This window comes from Ahaetulla prasina, chromosome 1 (genome assembly GCF_028640845.1).
Source record: "Ahaetulla prasina isolate Xishuangbanna chromosome 1, ASM2864084v1, whole genome shotgun sequence".
NCBI lineage: Eukaryota > Metazoa > Chordata > Lepidosauria > Squamata > Colubridae > Ahaetulla > Ahaetulla prasina.
Genome location: NC_080539.1, coordinates 300,683,306 through 300,709,557, shown reverse-complemented (window position 1 = coordinate 300,709,557; position 26,252 = coordinate 300,683,306). Strand labels below are relative to the sequence as shown.

The window sequence follows — 26,252 nt, the reverse complement described above, 5'->3', positions numbered from 1 at the left end:
GGTAGGAAAGCAGTATGGAAGTAATATTTGTATTGAAACATGCAGGCCTAGCAAGGTGCCCTGTCTAAATCAGATTGCACTTCAGATATTTGAAGGATAATAATGATGCAACAATAACATAATGTTCTAATTTGGAACATAATGATATCTGAAAGCTGGGAATGTTGTGTCTAAACTGTTAATTTTCAGTATCCAGACACAAGTGAATTTCTAGCTGACAACATTCCCATCTCGCTCTCCCTGAGTTTTAAAAATACGTTTTATAGCCTATTTCACAGCTTCGCAGACTGTTTCAACCTTCTTTCATAATCCTGAATGAAGCGGTTGCATCGTTTTTATTAACTAAAGATTTACACGCTGCCCACACCTGATTCTAATAAAATGAGATGCTCCTCCGAGTTGAGCTGCAATATATCGTATTGTCATTTGTATTTTGGAAAATCTTGCACTTTTCAGTGGTGATGAATTTGGATAATAAATCACTCAGCAGTCTCTTATTTCCCATTTATTAGAGATTACCTAGTATTACCTAGATTTGAGCTGGGAATTTCATTTTGTTGATCTGAGAGCTGAAGAAATAATTTGTTTTAGGCTGGTGGATCATGTTCAGAAGAGAATGTTTTCACACATTCCCTTCCCTTCTTTTTCCACCCCACAGAACACACTATTTTAGATAAAAGGTGTTTAGAACGATTTTAGAATGGAAGATGCTTCTTAGAACAAGGGGAAGGATATTGCTTTTTGCTTTCTATGTAGTTTCCACCTTCCCTAGAAATTGCCATAAGGTAATAACAGTTTCTGAGCGCAGCAAAGAGGGCTGAAAAGAGCCAGATGGAAATTAATGATTCCTACCATGTAACCCTAGAGTCCCAATTTTTTACTTTAGCTACTTTAGAGAGAAAAAAGTGATTATGCCAAAGTATAGTTTTATTTGAGTTCCTTTTTAGAATATTGCCTTACAATCTTTCTCTACAATCTTTTATAGTCATAGCTGAGTTTGCATACGGCAATACTCACCCATCTGCATAAACTAGCTGATTGTTACCTTAAATCAGTTGTGGGATTCAAATTTTTTTACTACCAGTTCTGTGGCTGTGGCATGGCTTGGTAGGTGTGGCTTGGTGGGCATGGCAGGGGAAGAATACTGTAAAATCTCCATTCCCATCCCACTCCAGGGGAAGGTTACTGCGAAATCCCCATTTCCTCCTGATCAGCTGGGACACAGGAGGCAGAGAATAGATGGGAGCGGGGACAGTCAGAGGTGGTATTTGCTGGTTCTCTGAACTACTCAAAATTTCCACTATCGGTTCTCCAGAACTGGTCAGAACCTGCTGAAACCACCCCTGCTTTAGACTATAGTTGGTTTCATAGTCAGCCAGATGTTTAGACTGGATTTGGTATTTTTGTCCATCTATCACGTCCTTCCCAAGGACCTGGGATAGGGACATGTTAATGTTTAATAATATTAAAAGAATTGTCACACTGATGTAAGCTGTTTCAGGTAAAGCTGCCTTTTGCTAATGACTGATGGCGAATTTATCAATGCTGATGGGGTTCAGGTGGTGCTCCAGATGTTTTGGAATTGCACTCAAGACACCAATTATTATTGTTACTATTTTGCTTTGTTTTTGCCACAGTCATTCTTCCCCTATTTGCAAATATTATTATTAATACTGCCAGTTCTTTGCATGACATTGGCCTTCATCTTCATTAAGTTCTTCCCGAGAACCTAAGATGTCATAATGTATCAGCATAGTATATGTGCAGATGCATGCGGTATGGCCTTTTATAATTGGCAGATGGAAATTTTATCAATGTGCTGATTTTCTAAGTGCTGTCCAAGATTTTTTGGTATGGCACCCAGTGGGCTGATAACCTCTGGGACCATCACAGCCAGTTTATACTATAATCTTTCAATTTTGAAATCATTATTCTTCAACGTTATATTAAACATACTATTATTCAACTTATTTAACAAAATAATCATTATGTTACGGTTTGTCTCACAGTCAGCCAGATTTTTAGACTGGATTTGGCATTTTCATCCACCTATCGAATCCTTCCCCAAAACCTGTGATATTATTATATGTTGTATGAGCCCTTATGGTTCATTGTTCATTATGTTGTGTGAAGCCAGAAAACGGGGTTAAGTCAGGGGTGAAATTCAGCCGGTTCTATTCGGCTTGGCCGAACTGGTAGCAGCGGCTGTGTGAGGCTCCGCCCATCCATGCGGACGTCAAGATGTCGCTTTTTGCGACAATTTTAAGGCTTTGCGCAAGCACAGATGATGGCGCGCGCACATTTGCGAACTGGTAGGGAAGGTAAGTGAATTTCACCCCTGGGTTAAGTCAATTAATTAATGATACTTTTAGTATGTTATGTGAACAGTTTCCATTTAATAGCATACATATTGCAGAAATAGACAAATAAATAACATTTCTATGTTATGATTTCCCTTCTTTTCTTTTTCCATAGAAAGTAAAAAATACCTCATTTGATGACTGGAAGAACATCAGAGGGCCCCGTCCGTGGGAAGAGACTGGGTCTGATCAAGAGAAGCAGCAGTAGCAATAAATTTTGCCTAAAAGTCAACAACCTTACTAATTAACTACTTACGCCCTTGAACTGTTTTCTTTCTCCTGTAAGACGCATAAGATGGGTGAATTAATAGAATCAGCTATTAAGAGTATGTTTGGCATAGCTAAGCAGAAGCCTTATAAATAAATATTTTGAACTTTGCCATGGCAATTGATAATGCTACACCTGGCATTAGTCAAATAAATTTAGCTAAGAACATGAGTTTTTATATCCTTAATGATTTGAAAGGCAAAATGCTGTCATAAAACATAGGTTGTGTCCCAGTAATTTAGTTTCAGACACTTACCTTTTTATTAGATTTGTGTTATTAGGACAAAAATCTGTTCCATCCATATCCATTTATGTTGCAATTCATCCTAAATTTTGTATGCAACTTTACTTAATGTATGTAATCAAAATATGGTTTCTTGGGGAATTCACATTAGCATAACTTTTCCTAACATACTTTGTTAAGTATGTTAATTATGTAAGCCTGACTAGGTGGCTCAGTGGCTAAGACACTGAGCTTGTCGATCAGAAAGGTCGGCGGTTCGAATCCCTAGTATAGGTGTCCTGCGTGAGCAGGGGGTTGGACTAGATGACCTCAAGGTCCCTTCCAACTCTGTTACTGTTACTGTTCAAGAGAGTTTCTAAAGATAAATTAAGTGATGCTCAATTCTTCTCATTCTGCTGTTCATCTATCCTAAAGATAAGAAGCACTTTACAGGCAAATCCAATTCTAACAGCTGTCCAAGGCATGTCCTAAGAATTCATCCCAACTTGAGGCACATAATCAGAATAATTGCTAATCATAATGACTTCCAGTTTTGAGAGCCAGTTTTGTGTAATGATTAAAGCATCAGTCTAGATGCTCTAGGAGACCATGAGTTTGAGTCCCACCTTAGGAATACAGCGAGCTGGGTGACTTTGGACCAGTCACTTTGGCTTAGCCTTAGAAAGGAGGCAATGGCACACCATTTCTGAAAAACCTTGCCATATAAACTTCAGGGATTTGTCCAGGCAATCCCTGAGAATCAGACATGTTTGAGCAAAAGAAAAAAGTTTTACATGTTCTCATCAGGGTCATTTTAAAGGCTCATAATGTATGAAGCTGCATTGGATTCCCAACCCTCCCCGGCAGAGCATTACCGTATGCTGAAGTAAGCAAAGTATGAGAAAGGATCAAAGATGAAGAAACTGTAGCTACCTGCCTTCATCACCTGTCCTGAATGTCTTGTGTTGATCTCATGTGTCTCTCATAGGCAAATTATATCTTGTTTTAATTTTTTTTCAGATAATGATTTCCGCCCCTCTTTTGAGGAGTATTTGCTCCATTTATATTCCATGTTAAGATTTGTAACCCACAATCAAGCCAATAATTTACAAAAACTGATACTTGTAGCACCTAATTCAGTATCGCCCCTTTCAGTTTCCTTTTTACCTGTTTGAGTTTTGTGTAGACAGACAGACTGACTGACTGTCTATCATTAATATATTCATACTAAATCCCAAACTCATATGATTTTCTCCAGTGGCATCACATTCACGTAGGAGCCTTAAATGGTGCCTCCGACATGAACAGGAGGGGACATAGATGTTAAATAAGAGAGAGGAGAGAAGATCAAACCCTGATTTTCCAGAGACCTTTGCTGTTGATAGCCCATCTCTTTCTCATGTTGTGTGAACCTGGCCAGTATTGTTTTGCTTAGCCATGATATATTCAGCAAACAAAAACTGAGGCCTGTACTGTTGTAGGCCATTGACTCAGGATTATAGCCCATATTTTCTGTTCTGAATAGAAATTACTCTGAGCTGAAAATTCTGTACTCATAATATTGAGATCTATCCCCGTTTTCTTACCCAAAATCCTTTTAAATGCAAGTGTTAGGCATGGAATCTATTACCGTACTTTTCAGAGTATAAGACACAGTTCTCCCCAGGGGTGAAATGCTCTCAGTTCAGATTGGCTCGCCCGATCTGGTAGTGATGGCGGCGGATGGTTCGGAGAACCACTAGCAAAAATCCCTGGCCCCGCCCCCTGCCCCTGCTGAGCTGCGCCATCATCAGAGATATTTTTTTTTTACTTTTAAAAGCAGTTTTTCTTCAGCTGAAAAAATGCCTTTAAAAGTTAAAAAAAGCGCCTTTGATGATCCCGCGGCTCAGCTGGGATTGTTAGAACCCTTTAAACTCTTTTTTTAACAACCTCTTTGGCTGAAGAGGTTGTAAAAAAAAGGTTTTAAAAGGCTCCTCTGGCGATCCCAGCTGAGTTCCTCATCACCAGAACCTTAACAAACATGTTTTCTACAAGCTCTTCAGCTGAAGAGCTTATAGAAAACCTCCTCATCTGGGCTGCGATATTACTGCTCCTTTCTGGCTGGCAAAGCCATGCTTTACATCAGTTGCATCAGCTAGCAACTGAATCTGCCTGCCTGCAATCCATCTCAGTGAACAACTCAATCTGCCTGCTTTGCTGGCTGAAGAACTCTGGGAATTGAAGTCCACAAACCTTAACCTTACTAAGGTTGGAGACCCCTGATCTAAACAATATAAATAAAATAAAATAATAAAATAAAATATTTGTGCATCTTTCTGAGATTTGGTGTGTTTCTGTAGTGTTTCACTTTACTACACAAACACACAAAATCTCACAAAGCTGTATGTGGCATTTTTGTGTGTGTGTGTGTGTGTGTCATGTTGTGTCTGTGTAAAGTGTGAAAGTTGGTTTTTGAGCTTTTTGTGGTTGTGTGAGGTTCCTACATGTTGAAGGGGCCATTTTGGGTGAAGTGCAGCTGCTTTTACATTGTGTGTGTCAGTTGTGTTGTGTGTGTAAAGTGTGAAAGTTGGTTTTGAGCTTTTTGTGGCTGTGGGAGGTTCCTGCTTCTTTCAGGGGCCATTTTGGGTGAAGTGCAGCTGCTTTTACATTGTGTGTGAGTCAGCTGGGTTGTGTGTGTGTGTAAAGTGTGAAAGTTGGTTTTTGGTACCTCTTATTCTTTTGTATACTTTGTTTATTATTTATATTATTTATTGTTATTGGCCATGCCCACTCAGTTATCTGACCACCAAGCCTTGCCCACCAATTAAGCCACACCCAAAGGGAAGATTTTTAGATTTCACCCCTGCTTCCCCCCTCCCAACAGAGGGTGGAAATGTTGGTGCGTCTTATACACTGAATACAGCCATTTTTGGCCTCCTGAAATCCCACCCTGCGCATCCCGTTTTTGCCAAAAACAGGCCCATTTTTCACAAAAACTGGATGCGCAGAGGGTTTGGGAGGCCTGCAGAGTGCTCCTGGGGGCCGGGGAGGGCAAAAACGCGATGTGCAGAGGCCAAAAACTATTTTTTTTCTTGTTTTCCTCTTCAAAATTTTGGTGCATCTTATAGTCCAGTGTGTCTTATAGTCCGAAAAACATGGTATATTGGACAACTGAGTTCTGTATAGGGGAAAGCTAACAGTTATTTTCCTTGGTTACTTTCCTGGAGAGCATTTCAACCATTCAACGATCATTTACCAGGCAGAATTCTGTTTGTTTACATGAGAATATACTAATTTTTTGTTCTATACAGCAGTGGTATGTGACTAAATATAAGTTCATAAAGCCACAGGAGTTACTGTGGCCCATAAATTGCTCGTTCTGCCTGCCAAACATTTCATTCTTCACTGTCCTCATTCTCTGCAATTTGCTAGCGGCAGCTTTTTCCTATGAAATCAGTGAGAATGTTGACATGCAACAAGTCATCCAATAAAGCTATGGAAATTTTTTAACACAGCAGTTTTAGGTACAAGCATCTTCCAGCAATATTTTCTCATGCTCTGTATGTATTTAGATTCCAAGAGGCTGTGAATAATTCATTTGAGGCCTTCTGTTCATTTGTGCCATTTTGTATGTGTCTTTATTTAAAATATATTTATTTCAGAGATATTTGTATCTCATCTTTCATTAATGTTAGTTCAAGTGGCAAGCAAATAAATGGAATTGTAAAACCTGTTGCTCTAAGACTATTCCAGCTCATAGAAAAAAACTAAAGTTACTTAGATTTAGACACTGAGCTGCGGTATAATAATCCTTGTTTATACTTATTGAGATTTAACCCTATTGAATGCAGATCAGCTTGGATAATCATGTCATGGATTGGACTGTATGTGGAGCATTTACCAAGATAACATAAGAGCAGAAGAAAACATCATAAATGAGAGCTATCGTAAATTTTATTTTGTTCACTGTTTATCCCTTCCAGTCAGGGGCAAAATCTAGCAGGTTCTGACAGGTTCTGGAGAACCGGTAGCGTAAATTTTGAGTAGTTTGGAGAAATGGCAAATACCACCTCTGGCTGGCCCCAGACTGGGGTGGGAATGGAGATTTTGCAATCTCCTTCCCCCAGGAGTGGGGAGGGAATGGGGATTTTGCAGTATCCTTTCCCTGCAATGCCCACCAAGCCACACCACGCCCACCAAGCCACGTCCACTGAACCGGTAGTAAAAAAATTTGGATTTCACCACTGCTTCTGGTACATTAATGATGTTTTCCATTGTTTCATTTGAAATCCATATGAATCATTGGTTGGAAGCTTACATGCAATTCTGAGTAAATCTGAGTAAATTTAACTAATGCATAGAGTAAATGTAGCCTGGACATGGAGTTAACTAGGGCAATGCTTTCTTTACAAATGCATCCTGAGATTCAAAACTTTGAAATATCTTATTGTTGTATTTTGAGCATTTTGGAGCCCGAATTGAGCAGATTATGACACATAATTATAACGTGCCTAAAGCGGTGATGACAAACGTATGACGTGCATCACAGATGATGTGCCATGTCATTTTTGGTGCCACACCAGGCCTCTGGACCCTCTGGAAGTCATCTGAGACAGCCCTGCTCTCATGCCCCCTTTGGACCCTCCAAAAAGTACACAAGAATGAGTGTGATTTCCTGCTGTTTTCAGAAGCCGCAAGGCCACATAAGAGTATTTTCTGACATTTCCAAGTGATGTACAATTCAGCTATCTTGAAGAGTCTTTTTTTCCTAAGGTACAAAGACAAATAAAATAAATTTTCACTTATATAAGTGTTTGTTTATTCTCTCTCTTTCTCTCTCTCTCTCTCACTCTCTCTTTCTCCCTCTCCCTCCCTCCCTCCCTCCCCCCCCCTCTGGTATAACATGCCAGCAGAATCAAGTTAGGCATTTTCTGAATTTTTGACATGCTGAGCCCAAAAGATTCATTGTCACTGGCTACAGCGTACAAACTTGCCTTATTCATTTAAATTTAGATTGTGTTCTTTATACACAATCCCTGTCAATGATTTTGGGTGACTTACAACTTTAAAGAAAAATAAAATCCTGAAAAAGCTAACAGGAGCAGTGCCATCCTCACTTCCACAAAAACTGACTGCCTGTGCAGTTCTCAAATATTAAGAAACTTCTTTCTACTTAAGCCTCTAGAGATTTCTTTTTATTATATAGAAAATCCCCCAGGACATTTTGATAATGTTAAGACTTGCATTGCAAAGTCTCTTGTTTTCTTTGGCCATTCTTTGGCATCTACATCATCTAAAGTAGAGATATACTACCTGTGGCCTGTAAAAGCCCTGGGCGTAGGCCTCAAAGGCTTTTCCTAAAAGCTGCTTTCATATAATGATATTTTAAAAAGTGATGAAACATATGGGGCATAGTCGTACATGTTGCATAAATACAATTTATTTATGAAAAATTAAACTGCAGTCTAAATTTTGCCCTGCTTTCATCTGTTTTTTAAAGTAAGACTCCTGGCATATTATATAACAATTTAGCGTGGCTGGACTACTAAATTTCCCTGTCTAAACTTTATGTAACTATATCAAGTAGGGAAACTACTTTACTAATATAATTTGATGCAATACTGCTATGTCAATATCTTTATTAATAGGTCCAGGACTTTATTGAAACAGAGTTAGAATCTTCCACTTCCTACAAAGATGGCCAGTGTGATTTCCTAGTAGATCTTTAGGGAAAGGACAGGGAAAAGTGAGTTCTCTGAGATGTTTACATTGTCTCTAACTTCATTCCACTCACAAATTAACTTCATGGAATGTTCCCTGAAAATGAATGAATGAATGAATGATAAAATGTTTGCTTTGGATTGTGCTTGGCTGCTGGTGACTTGAGACACATCCTTACAGCTTTATTTGGCAAAAATCAGACTCATATAATATATTAAAAAATACAAATATTCCCTCCTCTCCAACTTAAAGACTACCACATTCTAATTGGGTACCATAACAACTTCATATCAACTGTACATGTCCTTGGTTCAACTTACTTCCTGGCCCAGGACGTGAGAGGAGCAGCCAAGTCTCCACAACCTTCTGGGAGGCCAAGAAAGTGGAATATTGTTTGATAGAGGGGAACCAGAATGTGGTGTGATGGAATGTGCACTTGCAGCATCAGAGGGGGAGGATTTTGTCAACTGGAAGCCTTCACAGAAAGAGATTTAGATTAATACTAGACTAGATTTAGATTAATTACAATACTAGACAACACAGATCAACAGTAGAAACCTTCAAATTTCTAGATTCTACCACATCTCAAGACCTAAAATGAACACGTAACATCAAAAATGTCATCAAAAAAGCACAACAAAGAATGTTATTTCTGCGCCAACTCAGAAAGCTGAAACTGCCCAAGGAGCTGCTGATCCAGTTCTACAGAGGAATTATTGAGTCTGTCATCTGCACCTCTATAACTGTCTGGTTCGGTTCTGCAACCCACCAAGAAAAACACAGATTTCAGAGGACAATTAGAACTGCAGAAAAAACAGTTACTACCAACCTGCCTTTCACTGAGGACCTGTATATTGCACGAATCAAAAAGAGGGCTGTGAAAATATTTACAGACTCCTCACATCCTGGACATAAACTGTTTCAACTCCTACCCTCAAAATGATGCTACAGAGCACTGCACACCAGAACAACTAGACACCAGAACAGTTTCTTCCCTAATGCCATCACTCTGCTAAACAAATAATTCCCTCAACACTGTCAAACTAGTTACTAAGTCTGCACTACTATTAATCTTTTCATCATTCCCATCACCCATCTCCTCCCACTTACGACTGTATGACTGTAGCTTTGTTGCTGGTATCCTTACGACTTATATTGATTGTTTCCTCGTATGATTCGATTGCTTATTTATACCCTATGACTATCATTAAGTGTTGTACTTCATGATTCTTGACGAATGTATCTTTTCTTTTATGTACACTGAGACCGTATGCACCAAGACAAATTCCTTGTGTGTCCAGTCACACTTGGCCAATAAAGAATTTGGTTCTGTTCTGTTCTGTTCAGTTCGGTTCAATTTGATTCGATTCAAATTCTATTCTATTCAGAGACTGCACTGTCCAAAGCTAGAAGGGGGAGGGGAAGGAAAGGTTCAGGCCACCACACTCTAGAACAGTGATGGCGAGCCTTTTAGAAACCAAGTGTCCAAACAGAAACCCAAAACCCACTTATGTATCGTGAAGTGCCAACACAGCAATTTAACCTGAATAATGAGGTTTTAGTTTAGAAAAAACAACTCATACATGATTAATGTCTTTTCTCTGGAAAAACCCCCCACAATAACAGCGCTTTCAATGATACAACTTTTTATTGAAAGGAAAAAGTTTGCATTTGGCATGCTTTTGATTAATGTGACTTTTGCGGTTGTATGCACACTGATAATTTTTCCAACCTTGGCTCATATTTTGTATTTGAGAGCAACACATGCAGCACTCAGGTCATCTGTTAGTCTGTTTCCAGTGTCAGATTTGATATGATTCAAAGCTGAAAACAGCTGCTCACAAGCATAAGATGATCCAAGCGAAGTAAAGAAAGCAATCCCAAGTGCTTTCATTGACTTAAAATTATTTGGCATAGAATTCTACACTTTAAGGATTTCATTTTCAGAGGTACAGGTAACGATGTCAGAATTTGCTGTGCTGTCCTTTATCATCCTTTCTATCTTCTCAAGTGTGTCACACAGGTCGTAGAATTTATTTTTCCACATAGAGCTTTCTTGAAATTCCAATAGCTCCATTTCCAGATTTCCTAAATCTAACCAGTGTAAGCAGAAAAGATCAAGTTCTTCAAATCTGGTTTTATCTGGAGAAGTAAGAAAACACAGGGTTGTATCCATCTCTAGCAAAAAATAATTTGTCTCCAGCAAAAAATAATTGCTACCAACCGATCTTCCACTGAGGATTTGTATACTGCACGAATCAAGAAGAGGGCTGTGAAAATATTTACAGATCCCTCACATCCTGGACATAAATGGTTTCAACTCCTACCCTCAAAATGACGCTATAGAGCACTGCATATCAGAACAACTAGACACAAGAACAGTTTTTTCCCAAAGGCCATCACTCTGCTAAACAAATAATTCCCTCAACACTGTCAAACTATTTATTAAATCTGCACTACTATTAATCTTCTCATCGTTCCCATCACCAATCTCTTTCCACTTATGACTGTATGATTGTAACTTTGTTGCTGGTAATCCTTATGATTTATATTGATATTGATTGTTCCTGATTGCTTATTTGTACCCTATGATTATCATAAAGTGTTGTATCATTGTGTTAAATTGTACCCTATGACCATCATTTGTGTTGTAAATGTTGTACCTTGATGAAGGTATCTTTTCTTTTATGTACACTGAGAGCATATGCACCAAGACAAATTCCTTGTGTGTCCAGTCACACTAGACCAATAAATTCTATTCTATTCTATTCTATTCTATTCTATTCTATTCTATTCTATTCTATTCTATTCTATTCTATTCTATTCTATTCTATTCTTACAGAACTGTAAAAACCTGTTACTAAAATTCACCTTTGCAGCTGCTACAATCCTAGAAAATTCCTTGTAGATTTCCTGATGGCTTGTAGGATTGTCTGCAAATGTAGAATTTTCTAAATGCATTTTTAGATTTGGAAAATATTTCAGCTGCCCACTTTCAAGGTCTCTTTCAAAAACCTGCAGTTTTCTCTCAAATGCTTTGATATCCCAAAATGTCCTTTCTGCTGTTTTCCCTACACCTTGTAGTTGTTTGTTCAGTACATTGAAGTGTACTGTAAAATCTGTAAAAAACATGTGGTTGGTAAGCCAGGCCATATCAGTGAGCTGTGGATATTCCTGCCCTTTTTCATTCATAAACAGCCTAATTTCATCCAAGCAGGCTACAAATCTCTCCAGGACTTGTCCTCTGCTCAGCCACTGGACATTATTGTACATAAGTAAACAATTAACAACCGTTTGCCTCCCACCGACCCGTGCGCTCTCACAGAGGGGGACTCCTTAGGGTGCCGTCAGCCAAGCAATGTCGGCTGGCGGCCCCCAGGGGAAGGGCCTTCTCTGTGGGGGCTCCTACCCTATGGAACGAACTTCCCCCTGGACTCCGACAGCTTCCTGACCTTCGGACCTTTCGTCGCGAGCTTAAAATCTATCTATTTTTCCGCGCAGACTGACATAGGATTTTTAGATGTTTCTATGGGTTTTAATTTTTAATTTGTTTTTAGGGTTTTAAATATGTTTTAAATTTTGGGCCAAATTTTGAATAAGTTTTTTAGTTTCTGTTTTATTTATATTGTATGTACTTTATCTGTTGTTTTTATTTGGCTGCTAACCGCCCTAAATCCTTCGGATTTATTATTATTATTATTAATTATACTGTGCCTGAACCTCTTCAAGACGTGCTTTAAACTGTCGAAAATTCAGAGCACGAGCCATGATGTAATTCACCATCTCTGTGACATCTTTGAGAACATCTTCTATACATGAAGTCTGCTGTCAGCCAGATAACAATTTGGCATGGTAAAGGTGCAAGTGCCACAGAGAGGGCTCTGCATGCCACCTCCGACACACGTGCTATAGATTCACTATCACTGCTCTAGAATCTCTCAGGATATATCTAGCAGATTAAAAAGCTTTATTTTGACAAAATTCTGTCTATTACATACCAGCAAATAAAGGATTGAACTTCATTGGATCTCACTGTCATGCCTCTCGACATGTTACATGTCAAGTCCACATGCTTGCACTTGATATGTGGTCACTCTATAGATCTGGTGGAATGGGCAGTTACCCTCTGAAATAAGAACTACTGCAGGATCCAATCTGCGTCGGTCACCGGGACCAGATATACATTTTATATCACACACAGAACAACACATTCTGCTAGAGAGAAATTCCCTGAAGATGGATTCCAGCATGAGTCTGAAAGCTTAGAAGACAAAACTTCTGGTCCCAGTGACTGAGACAGATTGGATCCTGGGACATGTATATTTGCCTTCATTCATAAGAAGTACTTCATTCATAAGAAGTACTGTTTATAGCCCTAGATTCCCTGGAAATCTTTCATATTGGCAATAAGCATGGCTGACCCTGCTTAAATTTCCAACCCAGGCAAGAATAGTCAAGGTGCTGCCACCTTAATGGAAATGGGGAGTTTCTTTAGCGATCAGATTTGGCTGGGATTATGGCAGGTTGACCTTGTACATTTTCAGCCAGGTCCCAATTGTTGCTGTCCTAAATTGTTGCAGGAATTTTCATGTTCCACAGACTGGAGGTCTTTTGCTGGGAGGAGAGAAGATTATTACCAGCTCCCAAATGGCTGTTGAGTGCCAGTATTTCTGGAAAAATTGGCATAGCTGCCAGGCTTCTGCATCTGAATTCCTCATTTGCTCATTTTTTTTTAAATGGTGCCATTCACTCATTACACTTTGCACCTCAACATGTTCATACAGAAACAATATGAAAGAAATTAACAAAGCTGAATCAGGATATTGAAGAAAACAAGCACGGTCTCAATCTTACTGCTTGCAAATTCTTTCCACATCTTACTGTTTAAATCAGCTATTCCTAACCTGGTTCTCTTTAGAAGTACTGGGACCATAACTTTTCAAATCTCTAGCCAGCCATTCTGGAAATGACAGGTTACCATTTTGAGGAACATTAAAGATTGTGTCTCTATCCATTTCAGAATATTCTTCCCTCTTTAAGAATGGAAGGACACCAAAAACAATTAGCAATTTAACCCTGTTTGTGTTTTAGCTAACTCAAACTAATCAACTGTGTGTTTAAATGGCTGACCAGGGAGTTAAATAATCTTTTTGCCAACTAGGGATATCCTTACGAGAACCCATAAAACAGTTCTTGTTTAGACACTTCTTCTATGTGGCAAGTTTAGTTTTTATATATCTCCTGTGGTCCTATGGGTAAAAAGAATGAAGAAATAAGTAGGTGACATTTGTCTATTTGTATCCTGCCTTTATTGTTTTTACAAATTACTCAAGGCTGCGAACATATCCAACACACCTTCCTCCTTCTATTTTACCTACAACAACACCTCTGCAAGGTGAGTTGGAGTGAGAGGCTCTTTCTAAGGTCACCCCAATAGCTCTCGGCCTAAGGTGGAACTTGAATTCACAGTCTCCCGCTTTCTAGCCTGGTGCCTTAAGTACTAGAGCAAACTGGCTCTGGTTATGTCCCCTGTATTACTTTTCTCAGGTACATACCAGTACTCTGTTCACAGTTGTGCCACCAAATTTATTTTTTCACTCCAACAAACAGAAATACAAAATTTCCCCAAAATGGGGAAAGGGAGTATCAATCCCTAAACTTCTTCATAACAGCTGGAGAACAGAGAAATTGGTTGCCAGTCGACTGATTGGAATATTCCCAACTGTGCCCTGCTAGTAGAAGGAAGTATGATAAATAGAAGAGGTAGTATCTTAGTCATCCCTGTTGAGCAAACATGACCAAACTGTTCGTGAATCACATTAATAAGCAGTTATGATTTAATCAATCATAATAAAACAATCCTTCATCAGAGTAATGCATATTTTTATAATGAGCTTGAGTAAATCTTAGTTTATTTGCTGAATATATTTTGCTGTTTTGAATGATATACTGTAAGTTCAATCTTTTTTTTTCTTACATTTATTAAATCTCACCAAGCAAGATAACTAACGGTTATGAAAGATTCCAAATTTCATTTAAAATTAAAGAAACTTTTTCACTACTATGTAAAATTCTTAAATACTATATGTATAGCGTAGTGGGAAGAACAGCACACATATGAAATCGAAATAGGGTGATGTCATCAATGAAGGGCCCATAAGGCCCATACCAATAGCTCAAAATTGACTGATGCTAGAAAGCTGAAGCTCGGAATTATCTTGGATTTAGGAAAAATGCTAAGAACTTATTTAGATACGTTGAAAATGAAAGGAAAGTGTTCTGTCCCCCTCCCCACCTCACATAGAAGAACGCAGGAGCGAGCGTTTAACAGTCATTTATTCTACAACCAACCTGAATTTTCTTTGTGGATAAAAGACTTGGCAGCTACAGTTTAAATGCCTGCCAAGTTCCTTATCTCTTTCAGAAACGGGAGTCCACTTGTCCGTAGGCCATTGCCGGGGCAGCCAAGAGTTCACAGAATAATTCCTTCACACAGTCCAGGCCTTAACTCAAAAACAACCGATCTGAAGTTCATGCTTTGTAGTTTTTGTCTGTCACAGGGACTACAGAGCAACTCCATCCGCTTTTATCCCCTGTGGGGTGTGGCTCAGTGACTCAGCACTCTCTGGGCCTGCCACACCTCTTCCTTTGCTGCGCACACTTCTCCTTCCGATGCTGTCTGGGATCAATCCAGGATTGATCCTCCTCATCCTCTGTCGGTGGGGGCTCTGACATGCCTTCTTCCTGGCCTTCAGCTGGCATCTGAGGCATTGCCAGAAAGGAGGGACCTGGAGAGGGAGGCCTTGTCGGCTCCTCCCCCTCACTCTCAGAGTCATCCTCCTCCATGAGGACAGGCTCGGGAGCTGGAGTCACAAGAGAAAGATACATCAGCCTCCCAGCGAAGATGAAAAATACTAACAGGTAATAAGAAAAATGCAAAGTTAGTCTATTACAACTTTTTAGTTCAGTCTTTTCCAGCAAGAAAATATATGTTCATTAGATAATGGTGATGAAGAGATACCAGAATGAAACTGGAGGGTGATGGAAACATGGACTGGGAATAAATCTCCAGGACTGGATGAAATACTGTAAATTATAGAGCACTAAAGAAACTCCATAGTTTGGCTGAACTATTGTCTATTACATTTGAGAAATCCTGGAGAATTGGTTAAGTGCCAGATGACTGAGGAACAAATAGGGTGGTGGTCTTGAATGATCTACAGAACTGATGTGAATATCTGAGAAAAGGCTAGAAATCAAAATAGAGGCACATTGAAAACAATGTGATAATTATAAAAAATAAAGATGGGTTCATCAAGAAAAATCTTGTGAGATTAATCTTATCTTATTTTTTAATTGGATAGCTGCCTGAAAGATTGTGGGACTGTGTAGACATAATATATTACAGCAAAATACTTGTCAAATACACAAAGACATTCTAATTAGTAAATTAGTTAAATATAAGCTGGATGGCAAGATAGTTAACTGAATATATAGCCAGCTTGAAAATCATATTCAGAGAGCGTTCATCAATATCAACTGAAGAGAGATTCCAAATGGGATGTCAGAAAACTTTTAGTCTTTAAAATGTTTACTAATGACTTGGACGAAGTTTGCAGATGAGATACCATTGGGCAGTATAACTAATGCCTGAAAAAAAGGAAAAAGAGAGAAAGGGAGGGAGGGAGGGGAGGGAGGAAGAGAGCGGGAGACAGAGAGAGAGCAAGAGACAGACAGAGAGAGACACACACACACACACACACACACACACAGAGAGAGAGAGAGAGAGAGAGAGAGAGAGAGAGAACAAATGAATACAAAGTAATGCAAAGTATATTTACAATAATTCTAATAAATTGTGTGTGCAGGTTTGTGTTCATGTGGGTGTGTACTGCATGTAATGTACATAGATACACTAACAAATTCTAAAAATTTAACACAATTTATAACTAAATAACAAAATATACTAAGAGAATTATAACCAAGTGATTCAGACTTCTACCCCTTTACTTTGTAATAGAAAACACAACAGCTTCTAGTTTCTTTCCTCCTCCCACACATCATTATCTACAGGCTTAGCAATTTTAACAACTTTTTCTGACTGCCTGACCCAAACTGTATCAAAGTTTGCTATTCCCTGTCCTGTTAACTCACTCTTGCCCAGTTTTCCACCTGGTGATTATTCTGCCAAGACTGTGTATTCCTTTCTGCCATCTCTTTATATATATTCCTCCTCTGGCTTCAGCTGCCTCAACATCTTGGTTTCCTCTTTCCCCTGACCAAGAATCATCTGGTACCTGTCTCTCTCTGCTGCTCCTTCCTCTGCTCCACATTTTGTCCAATCACCTCTCAGCAGCATCTCCTACCCCATCTAGACCAGGGGTCTCCAACCTTGGCAACTTTAAGCCTGGTGGACTTCAGCTCCCAGAATTCCCCAGCCAGCTTTGCTTTCTGGGAGTTGAAGTCCTCCAGGCTTAAAATTGCCAAGGTTGGAGACCCCTGATCTAGACCATCACCCATTAGTTTGCCTGTTCTGGTTTCTTCTATATCTCTTTCAAAACCAGCATGCCAGCTTGTATGTGACTCTAAATGGGATAAGCCTTCTTCCTCTTTTTTCCTGTGGCTACTTACGTGCCTAAGCTGTGTGCCTGACAGTCAGACCACCACAGAGTTGACCTCATGTGTAACGTTTTCTTTGTTTCAGGGCAATTCTTCCTTCCACACTAAGAAGTACCAGTGAAGTTGCACAACACAGTGCCTCTAACTAACCTGTTATCTAACAAAGCTAACCTTTCCATTCACCTCTTGTAAATCTGAGGATGCCCTCTGTGTGTAATATATCAGATAACTGATTATTTATCCCTTAGATAAATGGGAGTGGCTGCTCTTGTTTCTCTTCTTCACAAGCAATAGAAGTTATATTGTAGAGTCGCTATCTGCTGTCTGCAAGGAAAACTCCTCTTTGCTCCTTTTATGTGGCTCTTTTCTATTTGAAAGTTCGTTATGGGATGATAAGTATCTCCAGTATGCCTTGTCACTCACTGCCAGATACAAACGGATGGAGTGGAAACCCTTGAGTTTGTGGATTGCGCCAGCCCTTGTTCTAATTCTTTTCAGTCTTCGACATCCCCTCTGCAGATGGTCTTGTACTCTTTGCACCGTCCCTCTGAGAATCACTTCATTGTCTGCAGCACAGGCGCGCACACATACAGACACACAAGCATTAAAGACAGAGATAAAGAAGGCATCGGCTATCACACAAATGAAAAAGCTGTGCAATTCAAAAAGCTTTCATCCTCTTTGTTTGCCTGCAGGGATGGTCTTCTCCTGGGAGAAAAGGAAGACTAAATGAAGGAATAGGTAGGGATCATCACTTGCGTTTCCAAAGCCAAAATCCCGCGCCAAACGAACTCTTATTGTACTGTCACAGTCAAGTGCTCAGCAATTAACTAATGAGAAATTAATTGAAGCGCACGTATTTGCCAACTTTTTTATCCTAGACCACACAAACACTGCTAGCCAGTTGATAAAAGGAGACACTTGATGGTTGCAAGTGTTTTTATTTGCAATAGCCACAGTATTAGCACATTTCAGTCAAACCATCCCAAAGAATGCCAGAATACCTCGAAATGGCATTTCAAAATTAATGGGAAGAACATCATCCATTTATAGAAAGTTAACTACTTTTCTTGCAAAGTGGTGTTGCTGGGTCCCAGAACAGCTTTTCCCAACCTGGAACCTTCCAAATTTGTCACATTACACCTCCCACCCAAAAGAGTTGTGTAATGTGCTTTATAGTGCAAGCATCTCTGAATGATGCCAGACTAAAGAAGACTGAGCTAGTGTTATCTCCTGCAGAAGGAGGCATTCACAAGCTGGTATTCATTTGTGAAGGAGGAGCTATTGCTCCCTTTGAAGGAGGGAGGAGACTCAATGTCTTATTTCTGGGTAAGACAGCTATTTTTAGCCTGGCCAGTGACAATAATGAGAATTCTGCTCAGACAGCATCCCTTCAGCTAGATCTCAATCTGCATGAGCAATGAGGTCAGAGCCATCGGCTTCCAGATCACATCCAAATCAACAGAATGAGTAATGTTCAGATGTCTTCTACCATTAATGATTGTGTTGCATGTGGTACAGAGTGGGTGACCAATTTTTTTTTTTAAAAAGGGGGGCAGGATGGGGTCTTAGTTTGCCTTGTGCTAATTCTTTCAAGTTTTTTTTTTAACCAAGCATAATTTTTTTTTGAGAACAAATTCAAACTGAGCCTTGGAAGCTCTCCCCATCCTTTGTGTGTGTTATGAGACACATTAAAAAAAAAACTGGCAGAGTCACAATTATTTATTAAATGTACTTGCCACCCATCTCATTTCAACACGTGTCTGGGTGGCTTATTGTATGTTGCAGCTGCTGCCTTGACTTTTGTGACCACATTCCATGATGTTCCTGATTGTTAAACTGCAACTAAAAAAAAAAAAAAGGTCCGTGAAGATTCTCAGTCATTCAGGTAGACTTGTCTGGAAATTGAGACTGAAGAAACTACTTGGCTAAGCAGTGAAACCTTTCAAACAAACAAACAAAGAAATCCAGTTGCCATGACTCAACTTCCAGACATAAAAACAAAACAAAAACAACATCAGGGTTTTTTTGTGGGTGAGGGGAGAAAGAAAACCTTAAGTAAACAAAACATATGAAACCAACAAAAGGTGGGTTTCAGCAGGTTCTGACCAGTTCTGGAGAACTGGTAGCAGAAATTTTGAGTAGTTCGGAGAACTGGTAAATACCACCTCTGGCCCTGTCCCCATCTATTCTCTGCCTCCCGAGTCCCAGCTGATTGGGAGGAAATGGGGATTTTGCAGTAACCGTTTCTTGGAGCGGGGAGGGAAATGGAAATTTCCCCTTCCCCACCAAGCCACACCCACAGAACAGGTAGCAAAAATATTTGTATCCCACAAGCATCATTATCAGGAACTCACCATGGCTAACTCACCACAGCCAATTCATCATGGCCAATTCGCCAAAGGGTTCACCAACTCAGCAATTGAATATAATTATTTAAAATAATTTTAAAAATATTTTAATTTTTGTCGTTCACGTTTCATTTTGTCCCTCCTTTATTTAATGATTATATTCCAACATTTCTTTGGTATTAATGTACCTCTTGTTCCACGGTGAATTGGCCATGGTGAGTTGCCCCCCCGGCAAGTTGGCTGTGGTGAATTGGCCATGGTGAGTTGGCTGTGGCAGATTGTCTGCGTTAAATTGGCCATGGTGAATTGGCTGCAATGGGTTGTCCTGCAGCAAGCTGGCTGCGGTGAGTAGTCCCAGAACTGGAGTTCTAGAATCAGGAGGACGGACAAGGTGAAACCATTTCCTCACCCTATTGGAGAAAACGGTGCTACAGTGTCTTTAAAAGCCTGGCCTTGCAGCAGCTTTGGTTATACCGTACTGCAGCTGAACCAGAAATGAACTGTCCAGCCCTGCTGATCATACAAGCACATAGGTCCAAAGCTGTTTTTAACACAGAAGCACTTTAATACAGTTGATATAGCCCATGTGTTTCTACAAGTTCAATTATTCTGCTTGCTCTATGGGACCATGGGACTTGATTTGATGTTTTGCGCGGGGCTTTTCTGAATCAATCTATCATAGATCTTGGATATGTTAAAATCACGGCACAGTCGGTTGAACTTTGATTGAAAGAGCTCATCTAAGCTACAGTCTCTGTCTCTGAACATAACATGTAATTTAGCATGGAAAAAGGTTGCTGTGCTATGCTACACTATGCTATGCTATGCTATGCTGTGCTATGCTATGCTATGCTATGCTATGCTATGCTATGCTATGCTATGCTATGCTATGCTATGCTATTTATTTCTCACATTTCTGAACTGCCCGTATAGGGACCCTATAATATAATTTCTAGAAGGATCCAGGGTTTTAATATATATTTTTTCTCCTCAGTTTCTTTCAGTCTAATCAGGCAGCTTGAAAAGACAAAGGGCAGGGAATTTTCAGTTGGAGAATCAAAGCATTTGGTCTGGTTATAAAATGATTTCTGGTGTGCTTAATTGGAAATCGCTTTTCGCAGGAGAGTTAGCAGTGTGCTCTGAGAAAAATCAAGGAAAATAATTCTTGTAAATTTAAAGTAGCATTGAGGATACAGCCTGGATCTTACCACTAGGCATGGAAAGGCACCTACATTTGGGCGACATGTTAAGGGAGAAAATTGTCTTTTATAATTTATTATTGTTTGGCAGGGAGGTGGAAAGGGATTATCCTCTTTCTGGTGGTCCGGAGATGAAGCAAGAAATTGGGCGATGATGATGAAAATGAGGAGGGCTCATAGTGGGGTTCCTGACTATAGTGAACATATTTGAACAACCTCCAGAAATTGCTGACTCTAATTCCAAAGATCCTTTGTGGTTATTAATCCTGCTCATGTCTTGGTTGTGTCATTAGACTAGGCATGGCTTCTCACTGAAAAACAGGAGATGCCTTCGAAGGACATGCAAATAGCTCTCTGTTTGGACTGCTGTCAGTCCTTGAATAGCTCTTTTTTTCTGAACGGCTGTCTAGTCCCGATCTAGTTTAATAAATCAACTAATCTCTTTGAGAACTCCTGGAATACAGACTGAATGAGCACAGGAAAGACGTGTGTTTTTAGTTATCCCCAGTGGTATGATAAAGTGTGCATTGTATAATACCTGTCCTGAGTTACCACATCACATGATTCTTTCTTGGGGAAAACCAGCCTAGGGTTCTTCAACCCATTTAGACCAGGGGTCTCCAACCTTGGTCCCTTTAAGACTTGTGGACTTCAACTCCCAGAGTTCCTCAGCCAGCTTTGCTGGCTGAGGGACTCTGGGAGTTGAAGTCCACAAGTCTTAAAGGGACCAAGGTTGGAGACCCCTGATCTAGACAGTGTCAGTTTGAAAAGACTCCTGCAGATTGTGTGAACATTATTTCAAGGTAGAATGTTTGGACAATTTTATTTATAATTTTTGGCATGACCCATGCCAACTGTTTCAAAATTCTTCTTGCATGCAATATGTGCCACATTTGAAGTGATTATTTTCTTAGTAATAATTGTGACTGATACATAGATTTTGAGGTGGCTTCCATACGAGTCCTCCTAACAGCATGGCAATATTTTGAGCCTTCCATTTCAAAGAATATTAATTCTGCTTTGACAGATTGGTCTTATCATTAGGCTACTGCAAAAGCTGGTTGCTTGCCTTGTCTGATTGAATTGAAAAAATAATTGTACAAGATAAAATCTTCTGCTTCAGAGCCAGAGCACTGGCTTATAACATCACATAAAATGCCTGATACCAGACCTGGCCCAACCATCAGGCACAGTAAAGGGCACTGACTTTGGATGTTATAAAGGGAAACACTTAATAACAATAGCAATACCAAATAATGAGTAATAATGAATAATAATAATGAATGATAATAATGAACTTTAAAATTCAGGCAGATGGACATCTTATTCATAACAGGCTACTGTAACGGTCATTGAAAAGAAGAAAGTCTGGTTTATCGATGTTATTATACAAGTAGTTCTCGACTTAGCAATTGTTACAATGGGGCTACTTAGGAGAAGAAGAGCCGTGGTGGCACCGTGGTTAGAATGCAGTATTGCAGGCTAATTCTGCTGACTGCCAGCAATTCGATTCTCACCAGGCTCAAGCTTGACTCAGCCTTCCATCCTTCTGAGGTGGTAAAATGAGAACCCAAATTCTTGGGGGCAATATGCTGACTCTGTAAACTGCTAGGAGAGGGCTGTAAAGCACTGTGAAGCGGTATATAAGTGTAAGTGCTATTGTCATGGTCTAGATCAGTGTTGGCAAACCTTTCTGGCACTGAGTGCCGAAATGGGAGTGTGTGCACGTGTGCCGGAAACCAGAAGAGCAGCCACCCAGTGTGTATGCACATGCCGGGAAGATGATCTTCTGGTTTCCAGCACACTCATGCACACCAGCCACCTGGTCTTCCGGTTTCCAGAAACCAGAAAATCATCTTCCCGTACCACGCATGTGCACTGGGCGGCTGTTCTTCTGGTTTCCGGTGCTTCCACGCACATGAAGACCAGACGGCTGTGTGCTGGAACCCGGAAGAGCAACGGGCGATGTCTCACGTGCCCAGAGAGATGGTTCTGTATGCCACTTCCAGCACGCATGCCATTGGTTCGCCATCACGGGCCTAGATTCAAAGTAATAATGGCCACACACCCTGATCATGTGATTGTATTTGGGGCTCTGGGCAACTGGCCTGCATTTATAATAGGTAATTGTAACAAAGAGGAGGAATGCTCTGAGTGGGATCCCATTGAACGTATGTAGATTGGAATGCTATTAGTTTGAAAAACCACTCTTCCCTTTTCCCCCACCCACCCATTCTGTGAAGTGTTTTATAAGACTTTTGCTGACTTTATGAATATGTAGAAAACCAGAGCATGGCTTTTCTGCCAACAATGTAGAAGTGGTATGCACTTCCTTCTTCAGGGGCTTTTTCAGACTTCCTAAATTAGATTTTTAGACTTCCTAGATTACAGCCACTCATCCAAGTCCTGATTCTGCTTAGTTTCTGAGCCCGAATGAAGTCGGCCAAATGCTGCCAAAAACTGAGGTAGCTGTTTTCAATACTAATCTTCTCTTGCGTCTGGCTTTGTGCCAGTCCTTTAGGAGGAATATTTTGCAAATCACCAGAAAATTGCACACACAAATGCATGTAGACAAATGAAAGACTGAGTATATGTAGTGGTGGGATTCAAATAATTTAACAACCATTTTGCCCAGGGTCATGGGAGGCACAGCCCATCCCCATCCTCCAGCTCCACTGCACATGCTGGATGAGCCTCCTATGATGGCCAACCTGACCCTCGGCAAACCCAGTTGTTAAATTACCACCCCCCTATCAAAATGGATCCTGGGCGCTGCACTGCGCTGCGCTGTGCTGCAATGGAGAAATGGGCAATGGAGCGGCTGGCATGAGTGAAGGAGCAGGGAAAGTGGCCTTATCCTTCCCTCACACTGGCTGCTCCGTTGCCCGTTTCTCCATTGCAGTGCAGTGCCCAGGATCCACTTTGATAATGGGGGTGGTGTGGTAATTTAACAACCGATTTGCACCGGTTTGCGCAAACTGGCTGAATCCCACCACAGAGAGAGAGAGAGAGAGAGAGAGAGAGAGAGAGAGAGAGGGAGGGAGGGAGGGAGGGAGGGAGAGAAACACAAGAGGAAATGTATCTCTTTCTCTGAAGGAAGGTGATATACAGAGTGCAGGAAATTCTCTTGGAAGAGCAAAATGGTAAACTTGGCAATTGAATGTTTGAAGCAGAAAGCACTGATTGGCTAGCATTCTTTGTGCTCAGGATAAGCAGTTGTTTAATAAGCCCTAAAAGGGCCCTCTGTGAGCATCAGAGGCCGAAATATCGAGCTAATATGAAGAGCAAGTTTTTGATCTGCAGATGGTGACAGCAAAGTTGAAGAATCGTGGGAATGATTAGAAAATGGGAGGGTGGGTGAAGGGGCAGGCCTCCATTAATGAATCTATTTATGCATGAGTAAGCTCATCAAGTGGAACAAAATATACTTTGGGGACAAAAAAAAATATTGCAGAACGTGGATGCACCACAAAATTCTTGCCTTGCTCATAGATAAGCTGCTTCTTTGACAGAACCAACCTTTCCCCCATATGAGATGGATGGCATGTAATATTCCTTGGCAACTCAGAGTGATTAATGACCATGATAGAGAAAGAAGGAATGAAGCTATTGTTTTTGATTGATTGTCGCTTTCCCTTACTACCTGTTTTACCTTTTCATTTTGGGGAGGGGGGAGTAATGCAATGTTATCTAATAAAATAAAATTGCGCATTCCTATCTTGTTTTGGGAAGCTATGAACAGATGGCATCGTTATTAAATAGCAGCCCTCCCATAATTACCTATGTCATGGTAAAGTCCCATTTGCCACGGTGCCTTAGACATGGGTATCCTTTGAAGATGGCTAACGAATCGGCGACAGTAGTTTAAAATGCAGAATTCAGAATTTGAGCTGATATGGCTCACTTGGATTCATATCAGAGAACTTGTTGCTTGTTCCCTGCTAAAAACAATGCAAAGAGATGGTAATTGCTTTAAAAGGGGCTTGCTTTTCTATCACACTGCCCCATTAGTCCAGGGTCTCTCGACTAATCTTCTCCAGGTACCATTTATCTAAAAACTAAGATGGATGGCCAAGAAAATAAATAAATAAATAGCTTCTTCTGCAGTGGCAGCTATAATTTTTGAATGCTCTACTCCAAGAGCCTTGCTAAACACCAATAAGATATTCCTTTGTACTTACTTAAGACTTTTCATTGCTGTTTATATTGAAGGATTTTATATCTCAACATTCAATCACATTATCAAGTTGTTTTATTCTTCAGCAAATATTCCACAGGCACAGATCTGAAACTCAGTTGCTTTTAGAACAGGTATGGGCAACCTTTTATAGTTATGGGGCTTTGCAAAGCTTCAGGGAGCACAAAATTATTATTATTTTTTTTGGTGGGGGAATTTAGACAGTCAGTCATACCCTGATCTCCTCCCGGCAATACACTCTACATGGGGCTGCCCTTGAAGACTACTTGGAAACTAAGAATCAGAAGTGATTGAATTATTAAATAACAACAACAAACGTAGGCTTGTTTCCTGACCATAACATGTTTATTTTAGGTGAGGCCCTCAGCTTAGGTTTCAATGTTGTTTCAATTCTAACTGGTATTTAATCCAATTTAAATTCAGTTTATAGAAGCAAAGTCAGTTATTTAAGTAAAAAATTTCAGCATTTTAAAATGCCTTTCCGAAACAGCACCTACCCAGCTTAGAAGTCCAATTTTCTATATTTTATTTTATTTTTTAAAAAATTCTTTTTTCCCCTTAGTTCCTTTCTTTTGGGTCTGAGATTTTTCTCTGAATAATTGTTCACCACTTTGACAAATATTTTTAAAGAGTCTCTTTCCTGGATATTTTTTCCTTTTAGGGTTAAATTTTAGGTAGCAAAAAATCATCTCACCCAGTTCCAATCACTGTTCATTTACCTAAATAACTGACTTTGCTTCTATAAACTGAATTTAAATTGGAAATTATATAGCATCATGGCTGCTGTGAAGCTGGGACATCCGAGGCAACAAAGAAAGTGCAGGCTTCAGACCTGGATACAGCACTGAGACGGTTTTGGTCGTGTTGGTGGATGACCTCTGGAGGGCTCGGGATAGGGGATGTTCCTCTGTCCTGGTCCTGTTAGACTTCTCGGCGGCTTTTGATACCATCGACCATGGTATCCTGCTGCGGCGGTTGGAGGGATTTGGGGATAGGCGGCACCATTTATCGGTGGTTCTCATCCTATTTCTCTGACCATTCGCAGACGGTGTTGGCAGGGGGGGCAGAGATCGACTCCTTGGTGCCGTACGGGTCTGGATGGGGAGAAACAGACTCAAGCTCAATCCCTCCAAGACGGAGTGGCTGTGGATTCCGGCACCCCGGTACAGTCAGCTGCATCCGCAGCTGACTGTTGGGGGCGAGTTAGTGGCCCCAAAGGAGGTGGTTCGCAACTTGGGCGTCCTCCTGGATGGCCGGCTGTCCTTTGAGGAACATCTGGCAGCCGTCACCAGGAGGGCTTTTTACCAAGTTCGCTTGGTTCGCCAGTTGCGTCC

General features: G+C 40.3%; 1 protein-coding gene across 1 annotated transcript in view; it reads left to right on the top strand.

Moving 5' to 3' along the window:
• Window positions 1–2,738, top strand: part of LOC131187540 (cytochrome c oxidase assembly protein COX16 homolog, mitochondrial) — a 32,560-nt gene extending 29,822 nt beyond the window's left edge. Inside the window, exon 4 of the mRNA XM_058161927.1 lies at window positions 2,476–2,738. Coding sequence (XP_058017910.1) covers window positions 2,476–2,568 — 93 coding nt within the window. The 3' untranslated portion in view covers window positions 2,569–2,738. The remainder of the gene's footprint in view (window positions 1–2,475) is intronic.
• The last annotated feature ends 23,514 nt before the right edge of the window (window positions 2,739–26,252 follow it).